At 40.9% G+C, this 21,177-nt stretch overlaps 3 protein-coding genes across 6 annotated transcripts; 2 read left to right on the forward strand and 1 right to left on the reverse strand.

The window, feature by feature from the left end:
* Window positions 1–49: 49 nt before the first annotated feature.
* On the forward strand, window positions 50–4,862 carry LOC136446456 (uncharacterized). The gene is made up of 3 exons (XM_066444830.1): window positions 50–471; window positions 1,181–1,265; window positions 1,853–4,862. The coding sequence occupies exons 2-3, from the start codon at window positions 1,236–1,238 to the stop codon at window positions 4,202–4,204; spliced, it is 2,382 nt and encodes a 793-aa protein (XP_066300927.1). The 5' UTR covers window positions 50–471; window positions 1,181–1,235; the 3' UTR covers window positions 4,205–4,862.
* On the reverse strand, window positions 4,369–14,611 carry LOC136446463 (protein spinster homolog 1-like). Of its 4 annotated transcripts, none has more exons than XM_066444841.1 (12): window positions 14,316–14,611; window positions 13,079–13,341; window positions 11,821–12,023; window positions 11,273–11,424; window positions 10,489–10,695; window positions 9,798–9,923; window positions 9,187–9,391; window positions 8,950–9,015; window positions 8,516–8,614; window positions 8,026–8,194; window positions 7,283–7,393; window positions 4,369–5,757 (listed from the first exon to the last, which is right to left on the reverse strand). In XM_066444841.1, exons 1-12 carry the CDS (start codon window positions 14,444–14,446, stop codon window positions 5,645–5,647), a joined length of 1,845 nt encoding a protein of 614 aa, XP_066300938.1. In that variant the 5' UTR covers window positions 14,447–14,611; the 3' UTR covers window positions 4,369–5,644. The 4 variants fall into 4 exon arrangements, with proteins under 4 accessions (XP_066300938.1, XP_066300954.1, XP_066300947.1 ...); XM_066444857.1 differs by lacking the exon at window positions 13,079–13,341 and adding an exon at window positions 12,605–12,735 and having other exon boundaries at window positions 14,316–14,609; XM_066444850.1 differs by lacking the exon at window positions 7,283–7,393 and having other exon boundaries at window positions 14,316–14,609.
* Window positions 14,612–14,759: 148 nt separating this feature from the next.
* LOC136446527 (complement component 1 Q subcomponent-binding protein, mitochondrial-like) lies at window positions 14,760–19,635 on the forward strand. Its single transcript, XM_066444930.1, has 5 exons — window positions 14,760–15,137; window positions 15,651–15,792; window positions 17,384–17,456; window positions 17,957–18,163; window positions 18,753–19,635. The coding sequence occupies exons 1-5, from the start codon at window positions 14,858–14,860 to the stop codon at window positions 18,897–18,899; spliced, it is 849 nt and encodes a 282-aa protein (XP_066301027.1). The 5' UTR covers window positions 14,760–14,857; the 3' UTR covers window positions 18,900–19,635.
* The last annotated feature ends 1,542 nt before the right edge of the window (window positions 19,636–21,177 follow it).

The raw sequence follows: 21,177 nt of genomic DNA on the forward strand, positions 1-21,177 counted from the left end.
AGAATGTATAAATCACCGCATGATGATGCTTTAGAAAAAAATTCACGGAAACAATTGCAATCAACTTGAATTGGAAAACTGTTGTGCAATTAATCTCCCCCAACTTGTAATATGTGCGAAAAAGACAACTCGCCCACTAACTAATGGCAGTTCAAAATGGTGTTTGACGAAATTCATTTCTTTCCAGAAACAATTTTTCTTGTAGTCTTGAATTTGTTGTGAATGAGTAAGCCTGCCTGGCCTTCTCATCTTCATTTAATTTCTTTAATACACCGAATCAAGAAGGTGACTTTCTTAATTTCTTCATAACAAGATAGCCAGAGCTCTTGCAATCTAAAATAAAGCCACTCCCATCATCTTTTTTATAATTAGACGTCCATGTCATCCCAAGCAAATTTCCGGTCGCACAGGTCCAGTTAGCTCCGGACCCGCCTACCCAGAAAGTCCGGTGCGTCGTTTTCCATACCAAAGGTAAGCTGAAATATGTTTATTTTCATTCAAACGGGCTTTGCTTATACAGTAATCAGTTATGAGAAGCTGACAATTTTATTTGTGTGGTGATGGTGGTGGGGTGAGTTATCCTCCCAACTTTGTACGTATTATAAAGATCATATGTTTACTCAATATTGGTTATCATACCTAAGCAACGCTTACTTGATTTATCAATGATCTCCACGGACGCTTCGGTTTTCACCGATTCAAACAAATGCCCCATTAGACTCTACAGGCAAGGACAACACAACCGTCAAAACAACCCGAAAATTAGCCTGGATGCCAGACCCCCAAACTCTAACATATCTACTGTTTGATAGATATTTCAAAGTTTGGGGGTCTGACATCCAGGCTACCCGAAAGTTAGCTATCAGGTCGAATTATTCTGAAACAAGACAAGCTACATTTGTGTACCTCATGAAAGAACAAAACAACAGACGCATTGTTTGTTGTACCATGCTCTGTGTGTTTAAGTTTTTCAAACCGCCATAATCACTTAATCAAGGTTAGATTTAAAAAATATTTTTTTATTGTGCAGCTTTTTTTTCTCTCGCCCGCTCGCACCAGAATTATTTGGGCTACCTGTCAAGTCACCCTGGCCTTATCTTTAAATTTCAAGACAAAAATGTGCAAGACAAAGCTATATACTGTGACATTCTGATACTTAATAGTAAAGTTCACCTTCTAGGTAAAAAAAAGTAAACTTCGCGTCGGTGCCGACTTCTGTGAAACCGTCATTCAAGATGGCCGCCATGGAACCCGGCGTGAATGAGGTAAGTTATGTGTGCACGTCCAGTAAAAAACAACTAGTAGCTGGTATAAACATTATACCCACCTACCAGTACTGCAATTTCTCAAATGTATAGTCATGGTTTGGTTTGATTACCTTTACCTACAATGTTATGTTATGTTTTGGGTAGCATATCACGGTGTTTGTGGTTATTTTGTTTATTCACCTATTGTTTACTACTGCACAACGCATGCGCTAGCCATTACAAGAAGCTAGCCATTTATGGATTGTTATGATAGTCGGTACATGAACGTGAGTAGGTGTTGACTGAACAACAAAACAAGTTCCGGCGATTCTGCATACATGGGCGTGGTGACTTTCTATGGTACTGCAGTGGAACTTCTGGTTTTGATATCTCACGTTTTGAATATGCTATGGCCATTGATTTTAGTACTGTAGTAGTTTTACATAGCTGTTATGCTGGGGAAGAAGTAATGTTGATTTGGTTCTAGTCTGGACAATTGTTGTGCAATAATCAGCACATCACGTTATATATATTCACGGAGGTATGGGATAGTGGAACATTAGTGTGATTGTACTATATCAACCTCTCCTTTTCTATCCATCCAGATGTTCGACCTGCTGCCAACACCAGGCGGGAATAACTCCGGTAAACCGGCCCGTAAGGCCCTCGTCAGTAAACTCAAAGCGTCCACACCAGGCCGACACACAGAGGCGTTCGGAAAAGGAGACACCTTCCGAAAAATCTTCTTTCCCAACTACAAGTCGGCCCCTTACGAGGGGAACACTTCCATCATCGGCCTAGACAATAAGTGGTGGTCCGATTTTTCCACAGCAGTTCTTTGTCAGGCCATGTACAACCTGACGAGCGATCTGAGAAAGCAACTGAAAAAGGACGACATCAACAACGCTGTGAACAGGAAAAACTCCGACCTGAAAAAGCACGGTATGACATTCTACGCTAAGGTTTTCTCTGAGACTTTCATCAAAGCTCCTTACAATTCAATACAGAACAAGAAATCGGCGAAAGCTCAGTACATAGAGGCACTGACGTCTGATGCATGGATAACGGCAAAGAGAGCGGTTGCTTCAGAAGGTATGTGGACAGACGCAGCATGGGAGCTGTACCATCACTGGGTAAAACTACACCTGCTCGGCGCCAGCAATGGAGAGATAGACGGCATCATCAAACAGCTCAGCGACAAGGAGCTGATGATCCCACCGGAGGTAGGAGCGGGGAACTGGACCAGCTACACAGCCTGGATGAACCCAGCGGCAATCACATGGCAGGACATTCATGGCGACGCCGCAAAGGGAATCCTGAAGTCCGAAATGATGCCGTCTTATGGACCGTACGGTAGACCCTCTAGCATGAAGGAGGAAAACTCTTTCGAGTTCACGGCAAACGGACAGCCGGGGAAGGGGTACCGTCACACTGGTGGCAGCGGTGGCCATGGTGGCAGTTGTTTCATGGGGGACACGAAGGTACTCATGGCAAACGGCAGTCTACTGCCCATCCGCTCTGTAGAGGTTGGTGACGAGGTTTTCACTCTCCAGGGACCACGCCGCGTTGCCGTCACATCAATGCCAACCAGGAAGAAGCGCCATCTTTACTCCCTGAACGGTTACTCCTTCAGGTTCACTGAAACTCATCCGTTTGTGACACCAGCAGGACTCCGTGGTGGTGGAATGGATAGCGCTGCACATGCGTTTACTGCCGTTTCCCCTAGGAAACTGGCGAATCTTGTACCGACTCTCTCCCGTCTAGGCATCGTTAAGATGGAGGAAGGGTCGATCATTATGTCTCTACAAGACAAACAACCTCATCCGACTGCAGTGTATCTCGTCGAGGAACATTCCCTCCAGAAACCTGAAAGTGAAGAAGACCTTCTGTACGACTTGATATTGGAGCCCACGAAAGATGGATTTCCAAATTACGTTGTTGGTGACGACAGCATCCTGGTATTAGTTGCCTCTGAGGTACCACGGATCGAGCTCGCTCCCTTCGCAGCGATCACCATACTTAAAGCACTACAGGAAGCCGCAGACCAGATTGAGCGACAGCCTCTACCTGTTAACCGCGGGGAACCCCCATCCCGAGTCCCGCATGTTTTCCACGTCTTCTCGCCAACAAAAGCACTAGTATCCAATGTCAACGCTATGACTACACTCTTAAAGACGAAACAAGCTGAATCTTGCGATGTTTCAGACATGTTGTCAGTCTTTGTTAAAGAGGATACCGCGTCAGAACAAGCGTCGTATCGACGTGAACTTGGGGATGCGTATGAGCAGATAGCCGCTGTCCATGGTGAAGAGATAGACGCCGTCGTGGATCTCGGTTTCAGGTCAATGGGCCAGGACGAAGACGACAAAAATCCACTGTTGTTATCTGTCTCCCTGCTAGACATCATCTTTCACGACCTTCCAAAACACAGTCCCGGCCAACGTCTTGCTGTGAACATTGAAGCAAGAACGGCTGAAGACAAGACCGACAAAGCATGGTGCGAAGAATCCAACGACAAAATCAGCTCCCACTTTGCTCGACATTTCCGACAGGTGTTCTACTTTGAGAATGTGGACAAAGACGACGAAGGTCTCATCGACCTACGTTTCCAGGTCCATGACACTGAGAAAAGTCAACCCCTGCCTTACACCGCCCATGTAGTCGTCCCCTGTGAGTTTGAACACAACTACCGCATGTTTGAGGCCATCCTTCACGAAGAAGGCGATCAGGAGATCGGACTGCTACGTTTCGATGTGAGATTTCTCAGCACTAACGCGATGCAGGAAGAACAAAGGCGTTCCGAGACGTGGAAAGATGCTGACAAGCAAGCGTATGCATGGGCGCTTGGTAAGTGCTACGGTGAATATTTGAAGAAGGAACTTCCAAATCTCCGTGGCCATGGGCTGGTGCCCGTAGCCAAAAGGTCGTGGTTCAAATGTTCGTGTTTCAATGCTTAAGACATCCATAGTATGAAGATGTCCTAGCTTTGGAATCTAGATATCGCGATGTAGCCATTAGGCTGATGTTTTAAAGTTGCTATATCATCAATCGGGAATAATGTATTTCTGCTAGTGTATGACATTTTAGAGTAGCTTCATCAATGAGGAATAGTACAACCAGCCATTCTGGGCCATCTTTTATTGTGACCAGAAAGTTGACAGCCAGGATCTTGTAATCATTTCCTTACATGTACATATTGCACTCAGTGTTGTACATATACTTATGTGGTGCCTTTTCATGGTTTATACAAAATATTTCATGTAATCTTTATATAATTTGTTGTTAACAATATAGTGGATTCTTCAGTCAAAATGAGTACATGCTTCCTTGGTATAAATGCTGGTTTTATAATCAAAAGTTGTTCTACTAATAGAACTAAATGTATTACTAAGTTTTTAATATTGTATGTATTTTGGGGTGGAAAATGCTGTAAATGAACTTGTGAATTTCTTGTGTTTTTGGCACACATGATCCGTTTTTTAATAACAATACTTCCTGTAAAATTCGTAACAAAATTGCTATATGGCTAGGTGGACTGCTTACTTCTTAGTTATATATTGGCTAAATTTGCTGGCCCAGTTTTTACTCGAAAAAATTAAATACAAATTTCCAACATTGTCTGTACTACATCATTTATATATCACCATTCACCTATTTAGCTCTATAACCAACCACAAAATATGTCTTAAAATCATCTTCAAATATAGGAAAAAATACTTGTAACACTTTTTAATTGTACAACTTGTACTAGGTCTTAGGAATAATTAATTCGACTTCCTAGGAAAATACCATTTACAGTCAATATTTTTTGTACAACAGAGCTATATTCATCATTACACATAGTACAATGTATGCCATTTACTCTAGAAATATACTTTGTTACACTATCTCAATTGAGATAAGGGTATTTACAGTAAACCGGAAACATTTACAATAAACCCTGATTTAGGCTCTAGTCCCCTTCTAGCCATGGGTTCAAAACTGAATACATGTAGTTGAGTATGGTGAGATGGGGCTCAATAAAGAGAAAAAATAGGCATGAGAACCAATTTGCAATAAACACAACGCACCAAACATCCGAATCATTTGGTCCTTTACTGCATTCTGTTTAAAAGTCCTGCACATCAACACACTGTGCTGCAGCTTTTTTATTAACCTGAATTTCTGCTTCAGTTCGTTCTGTCTTTTAAAACATCTACTAAAGACAATGGAGAAAACAATATGCAGCCAATAAAAAAGAAATGCCCGAAGCTTGCTCTTACAAGAGAATCAAAAGCAAAAGCTGAAGAATATATGGCAAATGAATTTATAACAAAATCTGGACTATGTAGTATCACTCAATACAAATTTATTTACAGCATGCAATGTAAAATATACAAGTTTCATAGTACATGTATTCAGGTTCTCGTGTTTTCATCCATCAACGTCTCTGTCTGATGAAGATAACTATCCAGAGGATCAACTGGCAAAATCAAGTTGTTTCCTAAGTCACTATGCTCTGACTCCTCTCCTGTGATTGGTCAGTAACATGTCACCAGATGATTGATTGACAGTTTGTGTGAATCAGTGAACAGTGATTGATTCAAAGTCATTAGATTACGGAGTTGGAACACATGATTGCATATATTACAATATACATCATTTCATGTAGTAATAATTGATTGGTTGATGAACGAATGAAGATGATTGGTTGATCAGATGATTGGTTGATCAGCAGCAGAAGCCCATTGGTTGATTTAGCAGTGGCAATGACGTCATTAATGGTTCAATTCCAGGTTGAATCAGGACCATAAGAGGAGGAAAAGATATATACATTCCTTTAGTTGTGCTCACAAAATGGACAATAACCAACATTACCAAAACAACAACAAATTATATCACGACATCAATAGGTCTTCCTGCATCATTTATTGGTGGGTTGTCATCTCCATCCCTGTGTTCTTGCTCTCCTATATGCAAAACAAAAAACAGGCCACTTTAATATGAAGCCAACTTGGTTCAGTGGGGCACATACACTGAGCGATCCCTCTGTAAGTGTTAGTCTCAAAAGTCTGCATGCCTTCAGCAAAGGAAATCTTTTTCAGATGGCTGCCTGAATCATTCCTCTAAAAAGAAGATATCTTTTTCACTCCAGTCACTCTAAAGAAATATTAATTCCTGCACTGCCAGAAAAAGGTTCCCTTTTTCAATTCCTTCAGTAGCTTCAAGTCAGAATATTATTATTCAGACTTCCCTGATAACCCAGCAACTAAAATGATTTCCTCTGAAAGTATGCAATATTTTGAGACAGTTTCTGGGTGGGGAATTGATGACAGCTGCTGTCATGGTCAGATCTTTGATATGATCCCTGTTGAGAATTGAAAACAAGAACATTAGGGGAAGAAATAAGTGTTAGACATTAGCATTAGGTTTTAAGTAATGATGGCATGGAAATGTGTAATGTAACTCTAAGTAGCAGCAATTTCATCAGATTTGACAAGGTGGGCATTCAAGGTAAAGTAATAGACCGAAGGCATGAGAAGCAAAAATCAAGCCAACATATTACATGCAGCCAAGCTTTAAGTTTAAGATTTGTTGTTATGCCTTAAGTTGAAACAAGAAAGGGTTTTGAAAAAGGTATGACAAGGCAATCTTAAATTAATTTTGAAACTGATGCATTTCTTTAAAATAAAAGAGAGAAGAAAAAGGCATACCTTTCAAAAGGATAAAAACAACAAAAAATGGGTTTACAACAGGTATCTAGCTAGCTGGATTTTTTTTTCCATCATCCCAATTCCCATTGACGCCAAAGATCCTACAAAGAGTTTTTTTCAGTCACGTTAAATAGACTTCTATAAATTCATTCAAATTTGTACATTTTTACATCTTAAATCATGTATTTGACGGAATGGTCTAAAAAATGTTTGCATCATATGCAACAAAATTCTGTCAAATGATGGAATGACAGGCGCTGGCTAGAATCCTGGTTTACAAGCAAACCAGAAGAAGAATGAGTGAATATTGAAGAGTCTGGGTGCTGATGTGGTAGACCTCACCTGGGAGGAGATTATGGAGAAAAACAGACGTGAAGTTAGGATCATCTTCATCCCCATCTTCAGGTGTGACCACAGGGTCATTTTCACCTGCCAGGTAGGACGATTGATCACCTACAGAACATCCTATTGTGAATTACTGGACATTTCCATGAAAATATACCGCATTAGATTCCCCCCCCCCCCCCCCCTCTTTCTGGTATGTCTCTGACTTTCAAAATGGCTGCAAAGTTCTGTAAATGCTGTTCTGAGCCCCAACAAGATCAAGCAGCTTTCAGTTATAACTTATACTGATCCAAATTCTAATGATCTAATCCCTTGTTGGAAAGTCATTCATGACTTTAAAAGAACACAAAGATAGGTACATGCACAAGATGACTGGACATGTAGCAAAGACAGTGCCTGCTGTGCCTGCCCACATTCAATCCCCCGCACTAAAAACACACACACACACACACACAGACAGGCACAAATTCATGGTAACACACATATGTACACACAATGTACACAATATATAAACACACATATGTACACAATATATACACTGATACATGGAAACACACAGTCACATATTCTCCTCTACACACACACACACACACACACACACACACACACACACACACACACACAGAAAACACAAAACATAAATATCAAGGTACTGTAACACAAGTACATTTCTTTCCAATCAACTAACTCAGCAGTTGTGGCACTCTAATGTGTACCAAACTTGATAGCTGAACACCTACCCCTGGTTATCCTGTCTGCTCTGGCCCTGTCTCCGACGATGAAGAAGGCGCACGCCAGGAAAAACGCCCCTCCGATCACGCACACAAACGTGTTGATGAGAAGTGCATACTTCAGGCTCTGGTACTTGATAAGGTAGTTGTCATGCCCACTGGCTATTGCATCTGATACCTAAAAAAAACATACCTTAACAAACTGGGGCTTTTTCTCAAATTGTAAAACCTAAAAGTATACAAATCTTGTGTTTTACAGATCCTATGAAAAATGTTACTGTTTTACATTACCTTTCTTGCAACATTTCTTACAAAATACATTGTATCCGAAAATAAATACTTAATGCCTAAAAGGTCAGTCGTTGAAATAGGTTGTCAGACTATTCTTTGGTAAAGCGATCAGAGAAGTGGACTATAGAGAAACACTGTAATAATCGTGAGTTCCAACTATGTCAACCTTTAGCAAATATGCTTAGGACTTTTGTAACACTATACTTACGATACCGATGAGATAGGGACTGCCAGCGTCCCCTAATAAGTGACAGATGACAATCTGTACAGCTTCTGCTGTCGACCTTCTTGTTGGAATGACTACATACTGAAATAGCAAGTCAAACATCATAGTCATGATTATGTGATTATACAACCGTGCAGTTTATGAGAACTACAAAATTAGAACATAATGCATCAAGCACACATTAATACAAATTAGGATAGAATGGACAAGACAGCACTGTCTCTTCATGTTGTAACAGCAAGACATGTTAACAGCTTTCTTTTGGAGAAAATACAAATAAGGAATAAGGTACACTTATTCTAGTACTTAACGCAGTTACTAAAAACATTAATGGTTTAAACTAATTAAAGCTATGTTATCACATTGACCTATGATACTGGTGATTGATTCATACCAGATACAACAGAAGAACTTACCAGGACAATATCTGCTACCAGTGTCCAATTTAGACACAGGAATATCTCACCCAATAACACTAAGACCTGTTAGGAACAAACAGAAATAATTAAATTATACATTAGCCCTTTCCAATTATCTTAAAAATCTATTCTAAAAAAGACCTTAACATCTTTCAGTGTCACATCTTTCATTATCATAATAAGAAGTGAATATAAAATTATGAATTAATGTTAAGTCATTTGCAGGTTACTCACATATGTTACAATGATGTTTGTCCTTGCTAGCAGCAGTGCGAAGTACAGGAACGGCATACATCCCAGCATGCCAATGGCACACACGATTGGATCGGCCGCTGGGTTGCTCTTCTTCCATCGCTTGCCCCACTCGGCTCCGGCGACCGTGCCGATAACGCCAGCAGCACAGGTGATCCCTCCGAATATAAGGGCAATATCTGCCTGCCTGTTAACACAAGATTTAATTCTCTGATTATCTTCAGAAGGGATCTTTAAAGATTGTATGAAACCAAAATACAACATTTTCAGATTATATTCAACAACAATCATAGTATATATTCAATTGAAATACATGTACACGTACATGTTTGCGGCAAATAAACACCCTTTTTTTGTTATTGAACATCGCACTATGGTGATTTTTGAAAATTCTTTAGACTCACCTTTTTTGTCAAAAGATGATCTAATTATGACTGTCGATGACGTCATAGTGAATGTAGGGACCAAGTTGTTACATTTGAGTAGGTTCGGGTTTAAAACCAATCAAGTTCGTTTATTTTCTGGGGACTGGTCCAAAATGATTTTTTTGCCCACTGCCAGTTAAGTGCACAGGTCCGAATGAAGGAACTTACATCTTGTCAGTTGGCTTGTGCCCATCTGTCATGGCGTAGGCAAAGAAGGAGGGTGCCCAGAGCGCCAGAGCTCCGGTCACAAACGACACACACGTGAAACCCGCTGTGTCCAACATAAAACTGCCACTGAAGTGGGAAATATAAGACAATCTTTAGACTCAGTGAATCAATATACAAATATACTGCTACTGAAGTGGGAAATATAAGACAATTGTTATATATATATAGGTGTTTTTTTTTACACAGTGAATCAATATACAAAATGAAGTTAAAACTGAACAACCACTGGAAGTCAATCTCTACTCTCTACTAAGATTGAAAAAGTTACTTTGCCATGAAATTCCCAAAAGAGCAAAATATGTAAGCTGACATACAAAGGACCTTTTCATTACTTGTATGTTTGCTTGTAAAATGAAATAGAAACCAAATCACCTCTACAAAGACCACTTCCAAGAAAACTTGATGTAATTTACAATCTATTTTTGATCAAATTTCTATAATTTTCACACAGCTGTTCAAATGTACAATGAGCAGTTTGCTACACATTACAATTTGCAGTTAATGAATCATACACACTCAGCCTAATAAAAACCATTAAATTTATGTACAATTTATAGATACAATCATTTGACAGTCTGTTTACAATTACATTAGAACAATCTTTATTGACACAACACATTAGTTGACTCACTTCCTACAGAGTTGTTTGAGGTCAGTAAGAAAGCTGGTGTTGGTCAGCCTGTGGTTCCCACCGTCTGCCTCCCCACGTGGTGGGTTTGGTACGAACAGTAGGATCAGGACCACAGCGACAACGCCCAGCACCGGGGTGACACGCAACGCCCACTGCCACGCCCCTAGCAGCTTCGCAACGTTGGTTCCCACGATGAAACCTAGTCCACTACAAGTGAAAAACATCAAATCTTACATTATCAAACACCACTGTATCATGACTATGCTAAAAGATGGTGTGATACTGAAAACAATTCAAATGAAGGCTTTTGCAGTCTACCTTTAAAGAATCTTTCCCAAAGCATAAGGCATATAGGGTTGTGCTCATCTCTGTCGTTTTAGCCCTTGGGCCCCACAACTGTGCAAGCACAGATAATGCTACAGCTAGGACTGGTAGCACAGTGCTTTCAATTTCCAAATCACCTTTAATCATATGTGCTTAGTGCCAGGCAGAAAAGCAGTATGTGTACCATTTTTGAAGTCTTCGGTATGACTCAGCCGGGGTATCATGAAGTCAAAACTGTCCAAGAAGACCAGGGGATCGATAAAATTTGGTGTATGTGGACAGGTGGTCACTATAGACAGGATTGAATCAATCAAAGGGACCACCAAAAAGTGGTCACATTGGCCAGATGGTCCTTCTGTAACTAGGATGTCACTTGTATAGGTTTGGCTGCGTATGCAAAGCAAGCACCCACAAGGCTATTGCTGCTGTAAATTGGTTCACCTTTATGTTTAACCCTTACCTGCCTACAGGGGTGGCGAAGTAGAAGAAGGTGAGCATGGTGGTGCGTCTGTCCTTGGTGAACATGTCTGCGATGATGGTGGGAGCGATGGTGGAGTAACTGGCCTCACCAATCCCCACCATGGCTCGCATCATTAGGAACAGCCAGAAATGCTGGGGAAAGGCAGTAATGTATTTATTTCGCGGGGAGAAAATGGAGTGTTCGCGGTGGCTTTAAGTTTACATTTGAGATAATACTAAACAAGGGGGTAGGAGGGCCAAAAATTTTGCGTTGGTTTTAAGTTCACAGCAAAGAGCTTACTGCGAAAGCTGCAAACATAAAACCGTGGCAGACATTTCTGAATTTACAGTATGTCTATCATCAAAATATGACAGTACTGAATCAGATGAATCTTTCACAATAGAAATATTAAGTGTTTTTTATGATGAAGCGGATTGGTGGCAAGGTTTTTAATTTTCTTATTTTGCTTTTTGAAAGACATTGATAATTAAGAAAATAAAAAAGTGACCATAAATGTTGCTAAATTGTAAATTACGTGAAAAACTGACCTCCTTGGGTATGAAGGATCCTGCTAACGTTGTCCCTGACCAGAACAGTATCCCAGCAGCCATCAGGAACTTCCTGTTATACCTATCACCTAGGTAACCAAACAGGGGGGCCAGGACCATGTAACTCAGGATGAAGGAGGTTTGCAGCAGTCCAGCATCACTGTTACTGATGGAGTAAAAGGACTGGATGTCTATCAACACTCCTGAAAAAAATAAAGTAACAGTTTTAGATAAGTACAGTCTGGTAACTCAGGGCTCAAAATACTGTTCTGTATAGTGTACAATGAACGTAGTGTATAATTCATAATAAAGATCCCGTATTCTTTCAGCTTGCCAGATTACTTAGTAATAAATTATGTATATGTTTTTCTGAAATCTCACACATTTTTCTCCAAAATACAGGTGGCCATGGGTACTTCTAGTATTGTAATCAAACAATGATAGTTTTCTACAAAAAGTACAGGCAAAGTTATAACATACTTCATTTCAGAACTATTTTTATTATACTTATTAATAGCTCAAACTCTCTTTGATAATTAAGAGCTCCAATATTTCCATTAGTCCCTCTAACAAATTCTTAAATGTAAGCCACAATTAAGGCCATTGTTAATATAGATGATACCAACACGGCATGATATATACAGTAGCCAGAGAACACATTTAACACTCATGCTATTATAAGTAGAGTGGTTAAGGCTTAACAGTAAAGCAGTAAGGTGAAAAGACACTGGCATTGTTAACTCACATCCCAATTTTTTCTCCCATGAAACATTTGTCCACTCACCAGCTATAGTGAACCTGTCCATGTAGTTTAGCAGGTTAATGTACACCATGACAGCTACAGCGAGGTAGGCCCGGGTGTTGCCAATGTTCCCCCCCACTGGAGCAGCAACACTAGTGGAGACATCTGAGTCACTACGACAGAGGAAGGGAGAGGAGAAAGATATATTAGAGAAAGAAAAATGATAGGGTTGAGACTGTATATCTTGAGACTGTTGTAAGTGTTCTTGCTCCAAAAACTACTTCAGAATCAGATAAGTAGTTCACAAACTCTCTGAGGAGTCAAAAATTTATGAGGAATGATTTTCGTATTTAAGCACCTGATGAAAGCAGATGATTGATTGGTTGATTAACTGATTGATTGTAACCATAACATTTTCATGAGTTGAGTGATGGTTCTTTTGGACAACTCCTAGGCCTGCATCAGTCTCAGAATATGTGTCAGTCTCGTGTACCTACGGTTTATATCATAGCCCACCTGAGAGGGTCATTCGGTCCATATAGTTCAACAGGTTTACAAACACCAGCACAGCGACAACTCCATAGACAACACAGCCTTTGGTGCCACCTGCTGAGTGTTGTACTTGTAGTGTGCTTTCTGATTGGTTTGTCTCACTTTCTGAGTCGCTCACTATGATTGGCTGCCTATCATGGCTCTTCTCATCGACTGGCTCAGGTGAGAGAGGAGCTGCTCTAGATCTACGCATCGTCACCTCTGATTGGTCCAAGTCATCTGAATCACTGGCATTGATTGGATGATCGATACAATTCAATTACAGCATATATATAGTTCACCTAGATATCATATAATTGAAATGTTTACATGGCCCTTAATGAACCAACCAAGTTAAACATCATGATCAAGTATAATTAAGAATAGCTGCTCTCCCCAGTCATAGTTTATAAGCCCATTCACGGTTGCGACTTTGCATGCACAGTGTCAAAGGTGAAGGCCCCTGGCTTGTAAACAGTTCTCGTCTCGACATTGTCTTGATTGCATAACAACGTCCAGACGTTTTTTTTGTTTACGTCTCAGGGGCTTGTAAACAGTTCTCGTCTCGACATTGTCTTGATTGCATAACAACGCCCTGACGGGTTTTGTTAACGTCTCAGGGGCCTTCACCTTTGACACTGCACATGCGTGGTCGCAACCGCGAATAGGCTTATAAAACGTTACTAGTAGTACATGTATGATAGTGGCCATGTAACTATATAAAATTATAATTTATACTTTGAACTTGTACTAGGGTCCAAAAGGCAACAAATTGGCACTGCGTTTTGTATGACGGTTATCACTTGTCGTCAAGTAAAGCAACAAGACTAAGGTCCAAAACTTCGTCACTTACTATGGAGAACCAAGGGGGTTTGAAAATCCTTGGGAAAACCAAGGAGGTCATATAGACTATACAGTATACAACCTCCTTGGGAAAACGTAGCCGTGGCGACTAACGAAGGGAGTTTCTTCTTGATATTTACATGTGTAAATATCAAGAAAAAACTCCCTTCGTTAGTCGCCACGGCTAGGGAAAACGGTACGCAAACAAATCATAATTTGTCACGAGGTTATGACGACGATATGGTGGGGGTATTTTTGTGCGTGTGCGACTGTGCGTGCATTATGTACCTGTCTTTTCCTTACCCGAAACAAAATAGACAAATGTAACGTTTCAAATTCAGTACCAAAAGAAACCATATACACGTGTAAGAGCACCAACCTAACGACGTTAGTGATTCTGGTTGGGTCCCGTGATCTTGTTTTGAAGGACTTGGAGTTGGACGCATCAGGTAGATCTCCATTCTCTTCTGGTAAAAACGGCTCTAATAAATCGTCTGTCGACTCCGCCATGGCTGCCTAGTCGTTGTGTGTGTTTGCTGTAAGCCTTATGGCTTCTCCTGCTCATCAGATGAAGCACTGGCTAGCGAGGGAAAGGGAACAAACGAAAAGTTTCGGTGACTCTGTTTCGGACGGCGGCCATTTCCCCCTTGTCTATAATGACCTTTGACCTACATTCATCTACCAACTTGTGAAATAAACGTTTGATCATTATTGGTCGAATTTTGATATCTAAGTACTTTTGTTAGTTAATATGTATCCTTTGCAAGACATGATATCGGAAGATTGGAAAAAAATGCTTTGATTTGTGACATCCTGGGTGCCATACCCACAATGCTTTTTCGAGGTCAACGTAGGTCACACTGAAAACGAAAACGTGCACAGCACTGAGACTTCCAGTTTTCCTTGAATTTCTCCAATAATATGGCTTTTTCAGGATCTAGACTCGTGGCGTCCGCCGCAGCAAAGCTTTTAGGAAAAAGCAGGCAGGGTTTCACAGCTGTGACCGGCGTTTCGAGGTCACTTTTAACGTTTTCAGCGGCGGAAGGGCACAGCCTGAGGTCCGCATGTTTCTCCCGGTCATTCACACGGTCCATGTGGGTCCTCTGCAGCAAGAGACCGGACACCGACCTCTTGAGCGGTGGAGTGGTCAAGCTGACCGATGTGAACAAGACCTGCAGTTGCTGTGGGCTACATACTCAAGGTGTGTCTCGTTTTTGTTTTGGAAACATTTGTGTACTCGTGGTGAAAAAATAGTGTCATGTTTCATCATCACCGTTCACAGACTGTGCAGGGGGGGGGTATTGGGGGTTTCTCTCCATATTTTAGTAAATTACTTATTGGTTAATATTTTGTCCTATTCTTTACAAGAATTTTTTTCATTGATTGTGAAATGTCAAATGTCTTTGAGGGACTTAGCAGTTGTTTTACACAAAAGTTTTGTAATAAATACTGCTTCCCTTTTGACTAAATTTGAATTTGAGTACTGTAAGGTCGTGTAGTTTCACGGGGACATAATTCCACTGTAGGAGGGGGAAGAAGTTTTCACAGTGTTTTACATTTGCAGGTTGAACTTGTTTGTAAGTGCAGTGTGCATATTCACTGTGTCACAATGTAGTAGTGGGTAGATCACTGCAAACATTTCAAGTTTTACAGTGACTGTCGTTTCAATTTCCACCCCATACATGTGTAACCAAAGAAGCCATTTCTGTTGCAGGGGACAAAGAACTTGCAAACTTCCTCTCAAAGGAGATTGAGACAGAGAAAGACAACTTGCAAGAAGCCCCAAAAGTGAAAGATTTTGAAATCTCCAGCAAAGGGGCAGAGGTCACACTCACCAGAAACTTTGACGGAGAAATGTAAGCCTGTCTGCATTATCGCTGTAGATTTAAATACAGACCTTTGACACCTGAAAAGAGAAAAAAATAAGTAATTGCAAGACTTTTAAAAATCCCTCATCCCATCTGCTTGGAGATGAGGACATGTCAGCTGTTGGAAGAACAATACATATATGGGAATGGTGATTTTTATGCCCAAATATGGCCTGTATTGGTACAGTCAAACCTGCCTATAGCGGTCACTCAAGGGACTGGCCAAAATCGACCGTTATGGACAGGTGGCCGCTCTATAGAAACGGTTGATTTCACGAGCAATAAGTGGCACATGTTTTCTGTACCCACTGAGAAACATTTATTCACATCATAAAACCTCCTTGTTCACATACATGTAGTCAAACTTGGTCTACCGACCACTTCCACAAGACGACCCGATGCTCGGCTCAAGATGACTGCTTTCGGTAGGTCCGGATTTTTCCACAAGCAAATTAAGTCCAAGTCCATCCATCGATCCGCCCCCAATCCGGAGCACATGTGACCAAAATGTTGCCGAAGACAACCGTGTCATTTTCAATTGCGCGGCGACATCATTTATCAGCAAATAATTGCGGAATTTCACGGTAAAATCAGCCTGTTTGGGTCGGATTCCTTGCCGGGAGAAAAAAAACAACAGTTGCAAGATGGCTCCTGTGAGGTCAAAGGTACATGGGATAGTCTACTGTAATGTGGGTGCAGCTGCAATGTGTGAGTTATGATTTTACTCCACATTAGATTGTACAAAATGTAAACTTATTTCGTCAAAGAAGTTCTTTGAATAAAGAGAACAGAATATACAAAGAATGGATGACTTTATAACCTTTTCTTAGAGGATAAAAGGCATCTGTATTTTTTAACAAACTGCTCGCCCATGAAGTAACTAGTGAAGTAACCCAAGTAAACAAAGCGTCCCGCTAGGACCGCGCGCAAGAGGCTCTGTTTGTCTGCAAATTTCTGGCGTCTTTAGCGGTTTTGGAAATGCAAAACCAACACCAGGAGCAAAATAAAACCATGCACAACATCTTCATGGGTAACACTGCAGCTATAATGACAATTTTTTCTGCCGAGATTTGAAAGAAGGTTCCCGAATCTTGCGGCGACCATGCGCCGTGACCGTTATCGGCAGTGTTTCCAGACCCGCGGGACCGAAAATCATGTGGCCGCGACCGCGTTGGACAGGTGACCGCTATAGCCTAATTCTTAATGCTTATGTCAATGGGAAAAATCCAAGGGACCGACAAAAAGTGACCACTATAGGCAGGTGGCCGCTATGCAAAGGTGACCGCTAATACAGGTTTGACTGTACTTCCAACAATGCTTTATGCTAAGTTCAGGAATACAGCGGCTATTCATGGCTCTACATTTTCACAGGCTGGCTGCGCTTTATTCTAGATTCAGCCACCTATTATGGTTTACAATGTACATTGTACACCATGAATTATGCAGTTGGAAATATTAGTCCAAAGAAAAAAATGATAGTAATGGTACCCTATGTCATACATACATGCTTTTCAGGGGAAAACTATAGCATTTAGCACCAAATCACTATAACGCTTTTTTTTTTTTTTTTCTTTCTCAGTGTTACCATCGACTTTAATGTCAACCTGTCTGTGGATGATGAGTCTATGGATGAGGAGGCTGAACAGCCACAGGTATGTGGTTTTCCACATTACACATGACCTTCACCACTAAACAGATTCCATGGCCATATTTGGATTTGTTACATTGTGTTGAGCAAAATACATGTAAGGAGTGTTTGACATTATATTTGATAATGTCCAGCTGCAATTTTGTGTGCTCAAAAGTCTCATTGTACATGTCCCACTGTGCCACTAGAAACCACCTTCTATGACTGTTAACTTATTAGCGGACTTCTTGTTTCATTCTCAAAGCAGCTTTTGTATCCCCTGCTTCTTCTGTTGGGTAATCACTTAGTCCTCACTATCACACTATCAGTGAGTTGAGCTTGACTCAATGATATTTCTGATATAGGGCTGAGAGATGCTGTTCTAGTCCTATTCTGTATTCATGAAAATAGGATTGATGCCACTCACTCACACTCACTATCTGGTTGATAGGAAATATTGTCTCATGATCACAATTTCAAATTCCAACTGAATCTAAGAAATAAGTTTTGTTACCCTGTTCTCAGATGGTGTCCAGACCCAGGTTTACAGTGGAGCTGAAGAAGTCTGGAGGTTCCAGCCTAAGTCTGAACTGTTCCTTTACTGGTGACGAGGGGACTGCAGAGGGGGAGGAGGAGGTGGATGTGTTCCAGATCGATGAGGTGACTCTACACGAGGGGGAGGGGGAGTGGCAGGAGAGCAGCTACATCGCTGGAGCAGACAACATGGACGGGGTGAGAAGCAGTTCTCTTGTTAGCAACATTGTAATTTCCAAGCAGATGTTGGAAGGCAAAATCTAACATTTTGGTAGCTCCCATTGCTGCCACAAAGAGCCATTGTAACAAAAACAGAGCCAGGAAAATGTCATAATTGTATTATGTGGTGTGTTTTTGTTTCTTATGAAAAAAAAAAGGTTAGATTATATGTGGTATATAGGGCTGTGCCCATCTGTGTTTCCTTACCCTTGGGCTACTCACTTGTGCAAGCACATCAGAAACTAGTCCATTGGTATTTATGTCTGTTCAACTTCCATACTCTTTCCCATAAATATGCTGAGTAGTGAAGCAGTGTGTACATCATTTAAGTCTTTGGTATAGCTCAGTCAAGGAATCAAACCTGCAACCTACCACATGCATAATGAACACTGTACCCACTAGGCTTTTGCTGCGGCAGGGAAAAGATAACCAAAACATTGTTGTCGGCTAACCTTCTTTCAATAGGCCTACGTACACTGTGGTAAATATGCATAATTATATGGTAATATAGGAAAAAGCTTGACTCTTAACTTTTCTCATTTTGTGATCCTTTCTGTTGTTCCCCCAGACCCTGTATGACTTGTTGATGACCACCTTGGAAGAGCGTGGAGTAGACAACGAGTTTGCAGCAAAGCTGGTCACTCTGTCCACATCCCACGAGCACAGGCAATACATCAAGTTCCTGGAAGACTTGAAATCATTCGTCTCCAAATAGACGTGTTGGAAGAAGTCATCAGAATAGAACTATCACACTGTCTAACTACACAAGGATTTGGTGTAGAAAATAGTTTGGTAAAGGTTTAGGCTGTAGAATGTATAGTCTTAGGGCCACTTCAATGTTATTTCTTGTTTCATAGCATTGGTCTCTTGAATTTTGTATAAGGTAAGAATATAAGTTATACTATAACTTTGTTAGCTCTAATCTTAACAGTTACAGTTTAGAAGTGACTGGTCACAGCAAAGTGGGGTATGCTACAGATGTTTATGATAATAGTAGAGTACATATGTGTATTTCATTTGCCTTATTAGTAATGAAGTTTTCTTCAAACAATTGTGTTTCAGTCCACATTGCCATCATAAAGAATATTACACAAGAGACCCAGCAGATGCTTTCTTTGTCCAAATCTTTCTTTGGAAAGAACTGAGAACCTAGGTGTAAGAGTGATGAGGTCTTAATACACACAATAAAAGAAATCATTAGATTGACTAGATAACTTAAGCTTAGGGCTGGTCCATTTTTAAAGCTGTGAGGAGGGGTCTTATTGTTTGTTTCAAAGAATTATAAATTGTGACAGCCATTAGAATAAATGTGGGAGGGGCCTGATTATTCTTGACCCCCTCCTGAAACCTTAAGATGGAATAGTCCTTTGTTACATCATATCTATGGAGATATGTTTGTGCTGTCAGTGGCAACATAGAAATCAAGTTGAATACAAGTCATTATATTCAAATTTGTCTCCTGTTGTTTTCACTTTATTGTTTGAAACATGTAACAAGTCCTGTAAAGTCAATTCTTACCGTGTGGGTGTTTGTTGCCTTTTGTTCTAACATTTTCAAATATTTGTAACAACCTAAGTGAGATAAAGATCTGTTAAGAACAATTTCCAACATTTAATTGATGTTCTACATAGTTTCTGCTGTCTTCCAATATGTCAGACAAATTTCTAACTTTGCACATGTTATTTGTATTGTTGCAACATAGATTCATCATTTGTTCCAACATTATAAAACATTGTGTAACTGGGTCAGTGGGATGGGAACAGGACAATTCACACATCCCTACAAAGTAAAGGGAATTATCCCTGGCTGCCATGCATAGACCCCTCAAGACAGGAATAGCCAGTGTCCAGACGTGAAATCTAAAAATATACATCGGCAGACAATAGAGTGCAATCAGCACCTACTTTTATGGGGGCAGTAACCCCAATCTACCATGTGGAAAATGATGCAAATTGTTGGAACATGTTCCATTAGTGAAACAATGACATATTTGCAGAGAGGAGACTGGGGAGCTATAATAGGTTAAAATTTGGATTCCAGGCTAGTCAATAACCTCCGCCAGAGAGCAGGTGTAAACACTAGGGTCCACACTATATATAAAGTCCCTTAGTTAAGCACAGGGCTATATGCCATGGCAACGTCTGGTCTGACGGCAACAAAAACGACGTATTTCAACTGAGTCGACGTCTATTGCTGACTGGAGTCGGGGATAGATACTGTGTTCTGTGACCTTATCGTGGACTGATTGGTTCAAGTGTGTCGGCGAAAGCGTTTCCAGCAACATCAAGTTCTCATCGCGATCCATCCATATGCACGCACACTCTGTCGAGATCTACCGTGTGTCTCAACAATTTAATCCGTCTGTTTCCTATACTCTGCTGGTTGAACTGGTCTACATTCATCAGACTTAGCCTGCAGCTGTGTGAGGTTTACTCGTAGACTACTATGATTAGTACCACAAACCCGCCGGTCTACATTTACTAGTCAGAGTCTGCTGCTCACCTTTCACCGACGCTGATCAATTTTCGGAGCCCGCTGACAAGAGACTCGGACTAGACATCTCTACCACCCGGGACTCTTTCGGTGAACTTCTTGGTCCATCTGCGGTCTTCTACTAGCAATGAGGTTAAATACACTGTCATGATAGTTAGGTGTCACCTCCGACACTAGTGAATGATAGTGCCCATAAGCCAGGGGGGATAGAGAGGCTGGGCTGGGAGAGTGACGTCAGATTGTGTTGAGGATTCTGAGAAAGGGCTGGGTGGACTGTACAGATTGAAATAAAAGGATTGTGCACCGGGATTTTGGTATTTGACCGATCTGTTTGTTGGAAACCTGCTACATTGGCGTTGTCGGCTTAGATCGGCGAAAAATCAGGCAAGATTTAGGAAACGTTGTAAACCAGGAAGGATCGGTTGACCTTGCCGGCTTGTATGCAAGTCGGCAGCCTGATCTTGGTTTGACACGTGGGACTGTATCATCGGTGGGTCGAG

This window comes from Branchiostoma lanceolatum, chromosome 1 (assembly GCF_035083965.1).
Source record: "Branchiostoma lanceolatum isolate klBraLanc5 chromosome 1, klBraLanc5.hap2, whole genome shotgun sequence".
NCBI lineage: Eukaryota > Metazoa > Chordata > Leptocardii > Amphioxiformes > Branchiostomatidae > Branchiostoma > Branchiostoma lanceolatum.

Bases quoted from the DNA above. Each gene is read 5' to 3' on its own strand.
- LOC136446456 (XM_066444830.1), top strand. From the start codon at position 1,236: ATGGCCGCCATGGAACCCGGCGTGAATGAG. The intron at 1,266-1,852 runs GTAAGTTATGTG...CTATCCATCCAG, and splicing joins TGGAACCCGGCGTGAATGAG to ATGTTCGACCTGCTGCCAAC.
- LOC136446463 (XM_066444841.1), bottom strand. From the start codon at position 14,446: ATGGCGGAGTCGACAGACGATTTATTAGAGCCGTTTTTACCAGAAGAG. The intron at 13,342-14,315 runs GTTGGTGCTCTT...AATCAATGCCAG, and splicing joins AGAATCACTAACGTCGTTAG to TGATTCAGATGACTTGGACC. The intron at 5,758-7,282 runs GTGAGGTCTACC...GACCAATCACAG, and splicing joins TCTCCATAATCTCCTCCCAG to GAGAGGAGTCAGAGCATAGT.
- LOC136446527 (XM_066444930.1), top strand. From the start codon at position 14,858: ATGGCTTTTTCAGGATCTAGACTCGTGGCGTCCGCCGCAGCAAAGCTT. The intron at 15,138-15,650 runs GTGTGTCTCGTT...TTTCTGTTGCAG, and splicing joins CTGTGGGCTACATACTCAAG to GGGACAAAGAACTTGCAAAC. The intron at 15,793-17,383 runs GTAAGCCTGTCT...TTTCTTTCTCAG, and splicing joins AGAAACTTTGACGGAGAAAT to TGTTACCATCGACTTTAATG.